This window comes from Arctopsyche grandis, chromosome 5 (assembly GCF_051622035.1).
Source record: "Arctopsyche grandis isolate Sample6627 chromosome 5, ASM5162203v2, whole genome shotgun sequence".
Lineage (NCBI taxonomy): Eukaryota > Metazoa > Arthropoda > Insecta > Trichoptera > Hydropsychidae > Arctopsyche > Arctopsyche grandis.
The window spans coordinates 33,922,696-33,939,661 of NC_135359.1; the positions used below are offsets into that span (position 1 = coordinate 33,922,696).

Genomic DNA, 16,966 nt, shown 5'->3' on the forward strand with positions numbered 1-16,966 from the left:
ACAACACTCAGCACATTGTAATAATAATGACTATAAAATTTTTAGGTTCAAAGCTTCATAGGAGAAAATAGATCCCAGACGATTAAGCCGGGGCTAGGGGATAATCGGCGGGCAATGATGAAAGCACTTCCTTGCACACCTCATTGTAACATTCCAACATGGCATCACGGACTTTCTTCATCAAGTCGTCCATATCGTCCAAAGTCAATCCCTTAGTTTCAATCGGATCCAAGCATGTAATAATAACACGACCTGAAAATGCAATCAGAATAATGTCTAATTACATGACATATTTGAGAATATAGCCATGGTTATAATAATATTTAGTTTTAATTTACTTTCAATTACTGTGCATACATACATATGTATATTCTCGATTATCCAAACTTATAATGGGGAAGAAAGGCACAGGTAATCTAAACTATTAATTTTTGTTTCGTTTTGATATGTCATAACATATTATTTCAAATGCAGAAACATACATTTGTATGTATCAGATTAAGACATACATACATATTTATTTGTATATTGATATAGTTTGTATGACAGTCGTAGCCAGGATTTATTTTAGAGGGGGGGAGGGGGTTGAAACACAAGTTTTTTTCGCTCGGAATTTGGAAAAAGCGTTGAATAAAATAAAATTCCATATCACGATATACTGAGACAAAGTCCATTTAATCTAATTCTTTGAAAAAAAAAGGTTTAGATGTTCTCAGTTCTCTTCATGTTGAACAGTAGAATTCGCATTCACAAAATTATATTTACGAAAGATTCATTTTCAAAACCCGAAATTACATCGAAATCAGCAAAAAGTCACAACCACGTCATATGCGAAGTATTGCCATAGAAAGAAGAAAGGAGACTGAGCTTTCTTTGGGAATTAAAAACGAAAACGATAAAATTACAGAAAATATAACATTCTTTACATGTTAGTTCGAAAATTAACAGAGCATTTTTCTTTATTTGGAACGAATAAAAAAATCTTATAAAAAAAAATAATTATTATATCCTAGCTGTATTACCCAGCTTCGCTTGGTTTTTGTAATATAAACCGCTTAAACATGACTAATCTAATAGTAAACATTTTATTAAATTTATTTGAATACTCTTTGTTTTTTTTATTAAATTGACTGTCACGAACAAACAAACATATATAGTATGTACATATGTAAGTCTCTTATAAAAAATTATATGTACACCCCCGGCGTCTGCGCCCCCTAGGGCTCCGCCCTTGGGAACTTTGAATCCTTTGAATCGGAAAAAAGCGAATTATTTGTTCGATGACGTCACGGATGTCTAAGAACGAAGGATATATACAAAGTCTCTTTCCAAATTATATATTAGATATTTTTATATTTTGGGGGGTGGGGGAGGGGAATGGCGCACCCATAGTTCCCCCTGGCTTCGCCATTAGTCGATTTGCCAATATTATTTGTTCTTTACATGTACATATACATACATATGTATATCGAAACTACAACTCATCTTAAATCACATTGTAATCACTTTTCAATGTTCACTTTATTGACATTTTGAAAGCCTGGTAACTTTGTCATTAATTTACATTTCACAAATATTTCACTTGCTTTAAGTTCATTAGTATCAGAATGAGTATTACCTGTCTTATATGTACATAAGACCCAGTAAAATCCAGAATCGTATCGTGAATTTCGTTAGCAAGGGTTTTTTAAGAATACCAATACAAAACTGTTTAATTGACGAAATTACTCTAAAGGTTGCAGTCATTCGTTTTCAACATCGTTTTTTAATAGTACTAATTTATGGATGTATGTCTAATCCGCACTCAGATAATCGAGAGTACATATACTGTACTACAAAAAGATGGAACACAACTGAAATATGTACATATAATGTTTTCACCTCACTAAGGCGTATCTTAAAAATTCTATACGACAGGTTTTAAATGTATAGAAAACAAAAATATGAGTACATTGTTGTGTTGTGACTAATAATATTGTAAATGGGCACATGTCATATTGTGTATATTGGACTGCATTTTTGGAGAATTTTTTGAGGAAATAAAATACGGTTCTTTTACCTGTGCGAATAATAATAATAATACGCTTTGTTGAGATAATTGAATAATATTATATAATAAAAAGAATATGTAATTTGTATTTTAAAGCTAACCTTTTCCAAAGAATTTCTTTTCCCTATTGATGAAGTAGTACGGCGAATAGACAATTGGAATTATAGGAACTTGGGCATCAATAGCCACTTTGAATGCACCTCTTCTGAATGTCAAAATTCCTCGTTTTGTATTGCGGGTACCTTCCGGAAATAGCCAAATTTTCGTCTGCAAATATATTTCATTTTTTACCCTAAAAACACTAATGTATTAAATGGTGTTGAAAAATTATCACCAAACTTACTTTATTTTTCACCATGATCTCAGAGGTTGCGTTTAGTTGGTTATACGAATTCTTGGGACTGTTCCTGTCGATAAAGACCACCCCAGCAAGGTAGGCTGCAAGACCAAACGGCCATATGTAAAACAATTCCTTCTTGGCTATACTCGCACACTTGACCATGACATGCCAAATATTAAACATGCCTATAAAGAAAAAATTACGCATGGTTAAATTTTTACACTTCTACACTTCTCTTAATTACAGTAGTCATTCAAGTAATTTTTTAGATAAAGCCTCAAGATACATAGGTAGATATTACGACAAATGACTCAAAATGTTCATACTTAATGTAGTTAGAAAAAACTGCTGCTAAATGTTTATAATCTATAAAATCATATGTATGTATATATGTATATACCGAGCACGTCAATCATGGATTGGTGATTGGCCACGATGACGCAGCCACGATCTTCAGCTAACACATGACCGCGTCTTAGTATCCATTGTAGGCCGATAATTTTCGTTATGTGCTTTAGAATGCTTGCCGCATATCTGGAGAAAAACCAACACGATATTAATGCCGCAATTGAAAGTAAAAGAATCACCACAAGTGAGAAGATATTTGGGTTAAGTGCATATCGACACACTTTCATCTAAATTTGTAAATGCTACAATTTCTATACATACATATGTACATATGTATGTTATTGTACATATGTACATACATATTTATGTATGTATGTTTTTAAACTTTTAAACATTTACTTTTAAAAAGTAATTAAAGATTCATGGACCACAAAAAATGTGCTTCTCCAGGTGGCAGATTAAGCGAAACTGGTCTACAACTCTTTAAATAAGCAGCATATCAATCTTAAATACATATGTACACAGAGCCGGCTAAAAGGTGCAACCCCTATTTTTCTTTTTTTGATTATTAAATTGAAAAAATAAAAATAAATATTTGGCTTTCTTTCAACTTATAAAACATTCTATATTCAACTTAATTTTTCTACTCGAAGTTACAATACTGACTGTAAAATCTTATAATTTACGAGGAAGTTCATTTTCAAATAAAAAATACCGCTGAAACATATGTATGTATACATATATAAATATATATCAGAGATGGATTTTCTTCACGAAACTAAATATCTTAACCAATCATATTCGAATGAAAAAATGTGAGTCTATAAAATTCTTCAATTCATTGTTGAAAAAAATTAATGTCTTCATTCGTGTATTATTTAATTTTATTCATTTTTATACATAAAACTTGCCTATTTTGAATAAAAAATTAAATTAAATTTTTCGTTTGTCTTAATATATTTTTCTTCAACATAAAATTTCAAGAACTTTCATGAATTTAACTGTTTAAAAATAGGGGGGGGGGGCTGAAACCAATCTGCCTAGGGGCGCCATATACCCTTGGGCCGGGGCTGTATGTACATATGCGATATTACATGTATGGAGATCATTAATTTAAATTTTATACTTACAGGCAATTTTTCACATTTTTTGGATTGAATGCGAACAATGGAATGCAAATAACGGCCAGCGTAGACGATAGGAAGAAGAAAACGAAGAACTTGGATTGGAATTTGATAATGTTGTCGCTTTTGGACAGTAATTGTTTTATAACATATGCTGCCAAAAGTATAGGCAATGAATACAATATAAAACTCCAGGAAAACATTTTGCTTGTTTGACTCTCAAACTACTGTTACTTATTATTTCTAATTGTAATGGTAAGCCATTAAGAAAATAATCTCGAATATCACAAATTAATTATTTTTATCCAAATAATTAATATGTATGTACATATATGGTATAGTTTCTATTTCAGTTTTATGAACCAAAAATTTTAGTGACTAGAATTGAATAATATTATTACAAATAATAAAATTTAAAACATTGATTTATTTTAATTTCCACTCGATATTTTCTAAATTTTTAAATGTGCGTAGGCCAAATCTGCTCATATCAAAGAATCTGAAACAAAAATAGAACATTTAATTACACACACACGAAAGGAGACATAGGTTTTTGAGCTCTTTTTCCTATTATGCTTTATATTAACATTAGAATAATATAATACTGTGATTACTAACCAAATTAAATTAAATTGTAAAATAGAAAATGATCAGTAGATCAGTAGCTATTAAAATAGATATAAGATGTATTGTGAACATAATTTCGTAATAATAAAAAGCATTTAAAAATAAAAAAAAAACACGAAAGGAGATAACAATTTACAGGAACAGTTTCAATGAAAATCAAAAAAATTGGCAAACTCTGAAAGGAAACGATCGACCTTGAGTCACAAACCAAGGTCTGGCCTACGAATAAGTTTTTGCGGCCTTAGTTGAGAAACCTTGCTTGCGTAATATTTCGTGGACCCCAGTGAGAAAATCATAAAAGCATAAAGATTATCAAATAAATTTATTTGCATTTTATCAAATTATACTAGTTTTGTGCACGTTGATTTCAACGGGTATTTTCGAAAAGGAATTGAAACACGAATAAAAATAAAGTTAAAGAAATTGAAACGACTGGTTTCGGAAAGAAATTGATGCACGAATTAGAAATTACGAATTACGTGTTGTGTATCTCCGACGCCCCGGCGCCTTCGCCCCCAGCGCCCCCGATGCCTCCGGCACCCCGGGGCCTTCGCCCTTGGCGCCTCCGACGCCTCGGGGCCTTCGCCCCCAGCGTTCCCGACGCCTCCGACGCCCAAAAGGAAAGGAATAGAGTAGAGATATGGGTAATACCCATACTCTAGCTTACATTGTATATGGAAATCGAAGAAATGCTTTTCGCACTTTCTCAATCATTAGAGAGAAATTTGCTTGTTACAGATTCCACAAGACGGATCCGATGGAATATCCGTGATACAATGTACGTGGTTTGTAATGGAAGTGCGCACACCGCCACAGTGACGGTGACGCATACGAATACACATACGCCGCGTACTTCTGCCGCCGTCATCAGTCACGATACGTGCGCGTCAACCTATTCGGTGGAAGAGCGCCTTAATGGAAGACCGAATGTGCACGTCCATCCATAGCTCATAATTAGAGGTCGGAATCTGAAGGGGCCGGAAACGTGCCGCCTATTGTTCCATTGTTGTAAATCCTTTGTAAAAAAGGTTCGGCAAACCTTTAACAATGCATTTACAATCTTTGAACAATAAACAGCCCCTTCAGATTCCGGGCTCTACTCATAATTGCACATTTATTTATATTAAGTTCTACACCTAAAATATAACTGAACTCCAAGACAGCGGCTCTATCAGCTTGAAGAAAAGAGGCTTGCCTCTCATCCTTGACAGAATAGAATAATTTTACGTCTTCAGCAAACAAGAGACATGATGCATTGGATAAAACTCTAAGGAGGTTATTTATAACAATAGTAAATAGTAAGGGGCCTAAAGTGGACATTAAAGAGTAGTTCCAATTCGTCACTATGGTATATTATATTTACATACATACATATGTACATACATAATATATTTTATCAGTCAAATGCCACGTTCTGATTTTAAGAAACCAAATTTCTTAACGCGGCCGTCCACGAACCAAAAAAATCAAAAAGAAAATAAGAGAGAAAAATAAAAATCATATTAATAATAGTAATAATTCATAGATTAAAAAGAAAAATAGTACTTAAAATGTACATAAGGGAAAAAAAATCACAGCGAGGCCCAAATGGAAGAGAGTAAATTAATATTCCACTCATACATCATATTCAAATTAAGAAAATAATGATGAGCGCAGCTTACCAGACAAATACGTTAAAATAATATCCGTTAATCTACGCTCACCAAGGGGGAAAATATCGCATCCAGGCACAGCAGCAACGATTTCATTAAGAAGTCGAATAGGTCATGGAATTGGAGCCATTCGAAAAAGAATTGTGCGAGCAGGAGGTACAACCAACAAATGATGATGTCTACCACGCACATAATTATTGGGACATAAAGTCCCAACTGTTCCAGCAACAACGGGCATGACCTATTACCACGTAGAAGCTGGAGAAAAAAACGAATTCATTTTTATTATTAGAGAATTTGAAATACGTGTAGGCTCCTACTAATAAGAAGAGATTCTTAAATATTAGCTTTATTTAAATGAAAGTGAAGTCCCACACCGTATTACGGTATTACAATAAATTGTTTCCGGCTACGTCCTTAACAAACCTCTATTAATATAACACACCATTGTTTATTTTATTAAGCAGTGGAGCGCAACGATTTACACAGCTAGTTTCAGTTCGATTTGTTCCGAGATGAATTTGATTTAACTAATTATTACAGAACGAGTCGATAAAAAAGACCAATAATTAACCTACTACTCGTATGTATATACAACTGCAATAATGCGAAACACCTTCAACGATAATAATAAAACTATCCTCATAAGAGTGGCGGAAATCAATAATATTGCATTATACATACACATATGTGTGTATATAATATTAAGATATACATACATACATACAAAGACATAACATTTTGTAAATTAATTTAGTCTAATGTCTAATATGTCCACGTTCATGTTCTGAATTATCACTATTATCGAGTATTGATTGACTTACTCTTATGTAAACGATCAATGTCAAGACGATAAGCAAAGGTTGAAATATCATAAACATAATGATTAATTTAAAATCTTTTACCTATATATGTATGTACATATGCAATGTCTTAATGATAATAATGATAAGGAGAATTTGAATTGAGAATTTAATATTACATTAAATACGTAGTATGCTCTGTATGCCTATGATTAAATTACTGTATTGGCTCGAATATAAAGCGACCACGATTTAAAGGCCATTTTCTTTGTTTGAGTCGGCTTTTTGTAAAAAATCATTTATTATTCGCTTTTTTATGACTGGAATATTAGGCCGAATGTGACTCCCTTCTTTTTATGTATTCCTTTTAAAAAAAAACACATCTTACATATACCACAATCTATCAATAAAAAAGAAAAAAAAAACAGGTAATGACAAAATAAATTCGAATTAGTACTATTTATGCGAATAAAAATCTGCTCGAGTGGATTTTTCCACAAAATCCACCCATTAGAGCGATTTTTTCCATCGGGAGAATTGAAATATCATTACAATTCATACAACAATAACAATAATACAAGTATGCATAGACATGTACATGCAATGGAGTGATGGACAGTGTCAAAACGAATAATTACCAGGGTCGAAACGGATTCTTGGAATCATTTAAAATTCACACCACATCCCAGTCGGCTTTGAAAAGTAAAAGAAGAAAAAGAAAATGAGAGAGATGCGCGAAATGCGTGCGCCGCCCGAGTTGACTCGCTTGTTGTGTTGTGTTCCCTTGTGTTGTATTGTTCACACTTTAAACCTCACACCTCACGCACCTCACACACCTCATACACCTCACGCACCTCACACACCTCACACACCTCACACACCTCACACACCTCACACCACACACCTCTCACCCCACACCTCGGTACCAACAAACCAACGAACCATCGAACGGACGCCAGCTTTATACGCCAGCCTACGTTCAGATGTGCTGACTAAGTGCAGGCCTTTTCAAACCGAATTTCTTCATTTTATATTCAAGTAAATATTCCCTGATGCAATTTCAATAGTACATATACCTGTAGTTTACATGAACAATAAACCAGAAGACATTCCAGACTTCAAATATGATATCCGAGCCGCTGTAAGAGAGAGCAATGTCGTTAAAAATTATTATTAAGTTTATATCAAAGCCTGTAATCGATGGTACTTTAATTTAAAATAAAGAAATTAGAAGTGTTTTATTAAAACAAAAAAAATGTTTTACTAAATTACGTGCCATCATCGATGAAGAAAAAATAATTGTAGAAAATAGAGAAGCACTATATTTTTAATAAATTATAATAATATAAATATCGGGAAGACAAAGCCGTAGTCTGTGGAGATTTTTAGGAAGAAGATGATTTATTTTAAACATATGTACATACATATGTATGTATGTATGTACAGTGATCGAGTTTTATGGTTTTAAAGCTACAGCGCTTTTTTTGCATGGGCGTGGGTTTTATCTTGCATCTTACTTGCACACAAATAATTAAGCCACACAATTTGCATTCTTGTCTAATATTAAGCGTACGAACCTTATGCAATACAGCGGTCACATGATATAGAAATGTCACCAATTTCAAAGGTAATTTAACTTCCCAAATAAGTTTTTCCAATGGCGAAACCCATTCCATAGTGATTTTTAGGCTAAAGTTAATTATTTAGCAAAATTGATAGTTTAGTAATATACAATATTAGCTCGTTGGGATAATGAATTGCTAAGTCAAAGGCAAATGACATTTTGATGGTAAAAATTAAAAACAATAAAGGTTTCTACAAATATATGAAGCTGAGTATTGTCAAGTGCCTGATCTCGATCTGATAAGGGTTTAAAGGTTAAAAAAATAGTTTACATTACTCCTGATAAAATACGCGCATATTTATCTACTTTATCGTCACATTTGACTAGACATTAAAATCTTATCGTTTAAAACTTCTTTCGAGCTTAGTTTTTGTTTAAAATTACATATAATACAATTTCAAATTACAAATTACTCACCTAATTTGTAATTTGAAATTGTATTATATCATAATGGAACCGGATAAAAAAAGAGCACTGCAAAAATAAGAAGCCAAGTAACAAAAGTACGAATTAATATTATTTGAACTTTGAATCTACTAATGAGCGTATCCCATTAGTAATGAGCTTCAGAATTAAGATTATTAAGGTTATATTATTATTAAGGTTATATAAGTATTTATCATTTAGATTTAATCAGTTTTATTTCTTGGCGTACAACTAAACAAAAACCTGATGATGCAGCTGGAACTTTTATCTAATGGGGCAAAAGTGACAAGATAAATACAACATTGTAAATATATGTATAATATTTATATAAATATGTAGATACATATAAAGTAAATGCATATATACACATATTAAGCATACGTATATACATAGGTGCTTGTGTGTGTGTGTAAATATACACATACACAGTGATGTAGTCCTAAATAAGAAAGAACCAGGTCGGTGTTTAATTTTAACGACCCCCCCCCGCTTTTTTCCTTACTAAAAAAAAGTTGTATCTTAATATTGGTAGTTCAAATATTTATAAAAAAAAATCAAATAATAAATAATTCTTACTTGAAATTATATTTTTTTATAATAATACACATATAAAAACCGACTGTCGGTAAATCTTACATATAAAACACTAATGTTTGTATATATGTGCCATGCGTGGTTTGGGTGGTCGTTGGTTGGATCCGTCGTAGGTTGGGTGGGAAAAACACGTTCGATTTATTTTTTGTTTTTGCGCAGGGGGCGCAGCCCCCATAGGGCCCCGCCGAGGGGGCGCAGCCCCCATGGGGCCCCTGTCGGGGGCGCCGCTCCTAATAAAATAAATAAATATATTTTTATATATATATTTTTTTATTTTTTTTATTTAAATTTTTTATTTTTTTTTAAATTTTTTTTATACACCCCGGGCAAAGCCGGGTAATAAAGCTAATATGTATATAAGTATGTGACAGTCGACGGGAGCAGTATGGGAATCGAGACGCCGGGAAGCGTGGGAGGGGGGCTGTCGAGCGTCCCCCAGCCGCACTTCACGTGTCGGGGGCGCAAGCTATGAGGGCGAAGCCCTCAGGGCAACACAACGCCCTGGGGGCAAAGCCGGAGGGCGCTGGAGGCGTCGGTGATGCACAAAATGTATCACTTCGTAATTCGTAATTTCTAATTCGTGCATCAATTTATTTCTGAAACCAGCCGTTTCGCTTTCGATTATGGATTCTAGAGGTGCACACACACACATTCATTCATCATTTCGAACGGGTTAGATTGCATAATGTGTCACTTTTTATTATGATTAATATTACTTGCGCGTGCGCCTATAAATAACCTTACATTATACTTATATATAACATATAACTTTATTTTTATTCGTGTTTAAATTCGTTTTCGAAACCACCCGTTGAAAACAACGGGCACAACACTAGTATTTTATAAAAACTTTCATAATGCATCCTCTTCAACATCTTTAATTTTGGAAAACCCGTGTTTGTATGTCAACAGCAACATTTGCTTTTAGCAATGCTAAAACTATCAAAATGTGAATTCAGAGATGACTATTAATTTATGCTGAGTTCCCTCATTTTATCTATCCTCAAGTGCGTATGGTTAATAGTAGGGGTTCCAAATAACCGCCCGAAAGAAAAAGCCGGATTTCGATTTTTTTACAAATAAAAAGCCGGTTGGCCGGCTTTCAGCGGTTTTAGAAAATTAAGATTTTTTTAAGTTTTTATATCGGAAAAAAAATGTAAATATATATTATATTATATTTTTATAAATTAAATTGAGTTATAAACATTATGAACTTTCATAAGATCATTATTATATACTAGTGAATAGTCCGATGAAACATCATCGCATGGGTATAAAATTATTATATACTCGTATAAACCTAAAAAAAAATCCGGAACCGGACTCTCATAGATAGTTTTCAATTCTTAAAGTTAACGTTAACAAAATGTTAATTAAAGTTAACAAAACGTAAAATTTTCCGATTATACACAAACGGTCATTGACCTCGTAACGTTGAATATTATTATTACACAACACAAATTAAGTGCATATTCATATGATGTGTATTTACAACCCGCATCCTGGGCGAGGATATGGCATGCGACGCGGGCTCGTGAGCACATCGCGTTTGGAATCGGAGGGTCCGAGGTTCGATTCCCGGCGCCCGCGGTGAATGAAATCAATTTTTTTCTCGAATATCGTTAAAATATAAATATAAATAATTTCAATTTCAATTTAATTAAAAATAAATATATAAAAAAAATGGTTCAAAACCTCGCTAAATAAAATAATTTTATTACGTATTTTTATATGGCGATAGCGAAAATTTTCAATTAATGTTTAAAAAAAAAGGAGAATTTCAAATTGGATCGTGGCGTAATTGGTTAACTCCCAACCTTGAATACACCTATAAGAGGGTATTTGAGTGAGGGGTGATCGGTTCGAGTCGCGACAAAGTCGTCTCGTCGAAAAATGAATTTATCGATTCGTTCATTATGTTCGGCGAGCGTTAGGACACACACACACACAGAGATTACCGTCTTTATATATATGATTATTATTACGAATATTACAATTTGTATTATGTATCACAGCTGTAAAATGGCTTTCCCTTTAATAAGCACATATAATTAAATGATTTAAATAAGCTACTATCAAGATTATATTATTAAATAAATAATGTGTTAACTCACACAATAACTATAATTGTGGAATCATGAATAGATAAAGAACTGCTGAGATTCGCTCAACGTTGAAATATTTCCATCTTTTAAAGTTGGTTTTACGCATCTGTTTTAGCTTAAAAATCCAAAAGCTTTACAAACCAAAATTTCAGACACAAATTCATTAGAAACAGCATATCACAAATTATATTCCGGAAATTCCCATGCGTAAAGCATTTGAGTATGAGACTACTTTTTTGTTGTTGTCAAGTTAAAGGTTTTGCGATAATTAAGTCTTCTATATACCTTAAGTTGGGTAGGTCATTGAAACTACATACTTTCAATAATATTTTATTTTTATGACCCGGTCTTCGTCCATTACTAAATCTCAAAGAAACCGCTAAGTTTTTTTTTGTTGTTCAAATAAATATACGCCTCAGAGAGTTTAGATCTTTCATAGAAATTTGAAATTCATAATTGGCCCTATTAATTTAAGATTAGGTTGTTAGGGTCGGTATTTATATTTTTTAAATAGTAAGTTTCAGCTAAAGATTTAGCAGTGGAATTACAAACATATTCGGTCGAGTCGGTATTTGAAGAATTAAAAAGAGAAACGTCAATTTGACGAAAACACACAAAACGAGTTAATCATTTTAATCTTCTCTTAATCCTAAACAATTGTATCAATGAAAGAAAGATTCGAGCAGTTGAACGAATATTCAAAGACGTGGGTTTTTTTTGTATTTTGTAAAAAGTCTACCGGAAAGAAACGAACTTCGTAAATATTGTGCCTATCTTCAAATAAGCTCACCACAAATTCAAAATATGATATCATTAGTAATGAACTTCGATATGAACTTATCAGTTAAAAAGCCTATCTTTCAAATAAAAGGTAAAATTAATCCAATCAGTGTTAAATTTCAAAAAAAATTTACAAGAATTATATCCGAACATTTGGGTTGCGCTATGCGAATTTTTTTGACATTGCCTACAACTGTAGCAAGTGGTGAACGTATTTATGTACATATGTAGTTTTTACAAACCTCCTTTACGTTTCACATTAAGACGTCATTTTTTATATCTCTTATTTCGAAACGTCAATTAATAAAAACTTATCCCTGGTCTACAGTCTCATAAAATAGACTTTCCAGTTTGGGAACTCTTTATTAAATTTTTATTTTAATATTGTTTTTTAATGTGTTTTAATTTTTCTCATTTTTATTGCATATATGTATAATTTGTTAAAATATGTTTGTTCAAACTCCTTGGGTCTATCGGCATCGCCGCCTCCCCCAAGTATATTAAATAAATAAATAAAATAACGTCAAACGAACCTTCAATTGCACTATGGTTACGTCCAGTGGTGTTTTTTTGGAACAATGGGTTTCCAAATTATTTTTCAACAAAATTATTTCGAAAATATATACATACATATGTATATGTACATATATACCTTTTTTTGTCCAAGGCACTATTAAATAAAAGTTCATTAAATTTTCGTTGTTTTTATAATTATTGATAAAAATTATATGAATTTTTAGATTAAATAACGGGTTTCCGGAAACCTTTGATTTTTAACGAGTTTCCGGAAACCCATGGAAACCATTAGGGTGACACCACTGGTTAACGTCTAGTGCAGCATTAAAAAAAATTCAAAAATTATTTTGATGGATCCCGAAATCGTGTATCTCATGACTAAGGTCATTGAAGTGCTTTTAGATAAAAAAAAATTGACGATTCGATGTCAATTTTAACTTAGACCCACATTTTGTTGCAATATTTGTTGAAATTGTTACACAAAATAACAGCTATGTAATTGAAAAAACATACATAGAAGAGGCTTGTAAAAATATAAAGTTTTTTCAAACCATAAAATAAGAGATGAAACTCAAAATATGTATGTACATATATGTATATTACATATATTTTTAATTACTATTGAAATTACGAAGCGCCATCTATTTTATATTTATAAAATTCAAGTTTCAATAAAAACATAAAGTCGCATTATCAATAAAATGAAAATAATGTTTACAATAAAACGACGTTTACCACTATATCGATAGATGTATACATACATAATAGTATTTATTTCAGGTTCGTCGACACCACACGCGCGTATAAATATATGCAAATGTATGTATGTAAATGCAAATATGTACATATATACATATATTTATGTACATGCATTATATTTTTGTCGATTTTTTTATGTCGACTATGTGAAATTTCATTTGGATTGGATTTACATTGATGAATTAATAAAAAACATAGATAAAAAATAAAAAATAAATCAATTTCGTATCAACTTAATACAATTTTATTGTTTTCAAACATATTAAATTTTCAATTATCACTTTAATTTCAATTATAGACATCGAAAAAAAGCACAAAAAAGAAGACGCACACAAAAAGTTAATAAAAAAATAATATATAGTAAATTTTGACAAATAGATAAGATCAGGGCTTTCCAAGTTTTTTCTGCAATGGAACACTTTATGGAGAATTTTATTTATGAGTAAAAATAAAAATAAAATATATCATTCAAACATTTCAAAAGTTCCTAAACTAGGTGTGGCGTCACGTAGTCCCCTTGTATCCTGTTCGCGAACACATAAGTAAGGTTGTACGACAAGAACAGGGAAATTTCCACGGCAAGCTACTCATGTTGAAATTCGTACAATCAATACATATGTATGTATAATACAATTCGTACTGGCACTCGTAAACATGTACTACTAGCTGTATTACCCGGCTTCGCTTGGCTATTTGTAATATAAACCGCTTAAACATGACTAATCTAATAGTAAACATTTTATTAAATTTATTTGAATAGTTTTATTTTATATAAATTTATTTGAATACTCGAACAACGAACTATCATATATAGTAAGTCTCTAATAAAAAATTATATGTACGCTGCTGGCGTCTGCGCCCCCTAGGGGGCGGAGTCCTAGGTCTTCGCCCCGATATCGGCACCCCTAGGGGGCGAAGTGCTAGGGCTTCGCCCCGACATCGGCGCCCCCTAGGGTTCCGCCCTTGACGCCTGCGCCCCTTAGAGCTTCGCCCCCCAGGGCTCCGCCCTCGGCGTCTGCACCCCCGACGTCAGCGCCCCCTAGGGCTCCGCCCCCGACGTCTGCGCCCCTTAGGGCTTTGCCCCACAGGGCTCCACCCTCAACGTCTGCGCCCCCTAGGGCTTCGCCCTCGGCGCCTACGCCCCCGGGAACTTTGATCGGGAATCGGAAAAAAGCGAATTATTTGTTCGATAACGTCACGGATTTCAACGAACGAAGGATGCATACATACATATATACAAAGTCTCTTTCCAAATTATATATTAGAAGAATAGTATCTCAATGGAGCCTTCGACACAGTCTATATTTCTAACAGTATCACCCGTATCCAGAAGTTTCAGGGCCCTGACTAATCGAAGGGCCTCTTGTCGGGACGTCCGACTGATTGATATTTTATATTATTCGTCATAAAAATACATGTATTATTTTTCGATCCACGCATTATTTGTGTCCATGTGAAATCGTGCCTGTTAAGCCCCGTATTCACCACATAGCGGCAACTTTGCAACCGCACCCGAGCCCATTAAGTTACAGCAACAGGGTGTACTCACCAAGTTACCGCAAATCTACATACATACATATATGTGTATGCAATTTAAAAACCGTTCTCACCAAAACTGGCGTGTACTCACCTAGTTACTACAACAGACCATTGCAAAAGTTCGATAACCGCAAACCTATATGCAAATAATTACGACCATGCAAACAACACAAACAACGACATTACGAAATCTGGCGAACTCGGGCCGATCCCTTTGAGCTACCTGAGCGAACCCTCCAAGTTGCACTCTTGATGTTAGGGCCGGGCCGCACCGCTCAACTCGCGAACAACTTGGTTGACGCGACGTGTCGTTCTTAAGTTGCAAAATGTCGGCCGCACCGTGCAACTTTGTCGGCCGACTAGTTGCCCGACACGAAAAAATGTATGGAAATGTGTGCGACAAACAAGTTGACGGGTGTGGCATGTCCCATCTACCTGCATGCATTGGTCTGGTCGCCCTCAACCAAGTCGCTCGTAAGTCGCACGGTGCAGTCCGGCCCGTTGGGTCTGGTCGCATGGATTTTATGACCTGAACGACCGACACGATCTTTCAAAATGTATAGTTTTGGATGGGGGTAGGCCGGACCCAGAGACAAGCGAGCGACTCCATACAAAAAAAAAACTCATCAACGCACGCCGATTCATGCAACTATGTAGTCGAACTATGTAGTCAAACTATGTAGACGAACATTGTACCAACGAGAATTATATAATTAAATGGATTCAACACCATACTGTGAGCAATCTACGACATGTCTCTATTGTATGTATATATCTTCTTTCAGATATTCAAATATCCTTACTACATATATAAGTTTGTTAAATCTATCGAGTACAATAAACATTAATTTGAAATAATAACAATATAACAATGGAATTTGCCGGAGATCGAGGAAGAAGAAACGAAATACAATTAGTTGGAGAAAATTAAAAAAAAATGTCTACAAATTATGTGGATAATATAAATAACAGTGTCCTTGTGTATTTAACAATAGACAGCGGTTTTGGAGGACTTTCGACACGTGCAACACTTGCATAGAGTAGTAAGAAGATTTAAACAGCTGCTGCAATAAATCTTCTGAACCTGTACTGTATCGTCTTAACTCATTGTATCATATTGAAATCTTTAATATATATTATTTTAAATGGACATGATGTGCCTGTGTCGTGTAAAATTAACATTTGAAATAATAGAGATGTTAAGCACCCTAATAAATTACAATAGGTAATACTGGACGGTAAGTAAGACTTTTTCGACTTGCTTACGACAATAATAAAGCACGAGTCCAACTTCTTCTACGTCAATCTTGAAAATGAGCAGAATCTTGGTCGCTTTTGGTCTCTATAGTGAGCCTACAAATTATGTGGATAATTTATTTATTTATTTATTTTAAACAGACCATTGTGGCATAACAGGAATTCCTAAAGCGCCACAATGGTCAAAAAATAATATAAATAATAGTATAATAATATAATATAAATAATAGTATCCTTGTGTATTTAACAATAGACAATAGCTCTAATACATATATGTATATTATTTTAAATGGACAGGGTGTGTGACTGTGTCGTGTAAAATTAACAATTGAAATAATACAGATGTTGAAAACCCTAATTTTGAGCTCCTCTTTTGCCAATTCGGGCCAGAACCAATAAGCTTGTTACCTCAGCCCTTTTAA

At 33.5% G+C, this 16,966-nt stretch overlaps 1 protein-coding gene across 1 annotated transcript in view; it reads right to left on the reverse strand.

Moving 5' to 3' along the window:
- The window catches only part of LOC143912056 (1-acyl-sn-glycerol-3-phosphate acyltransferase beta-like), a 24,472-nt gene continuing 7,506 nt past the window's right edge, over positions 1-16,966 (reverse strand). Inside the window, exons 2-6 of the mRNA XM_077431204.1 lie at positions 3,869-4,361; positions 2,791-2,924; positions 2,394-2,575; positions 2,152-2,317; positions 1-252 (exon numbers count right to left, since the gene is read on the reverse strand). Coding sequence (XP_077287330.1) covers positions 83-252; positions 2,152-2,317; positions 2,394-2,575; positions 2,791-2,924; positions 3,869-4,065 — 849 coding nt within the window. The 5' untranslated portion in view covers positions 4,066-4,361 and the 3' untranslated portion in view covers positions 1-82. The remainder of the gene's footprint in view (positions 253-2,151; positions 2,318-2,393; positions 2,576-2,790; positions 2,925-3,868; positions 4,362-16,966) is intronic.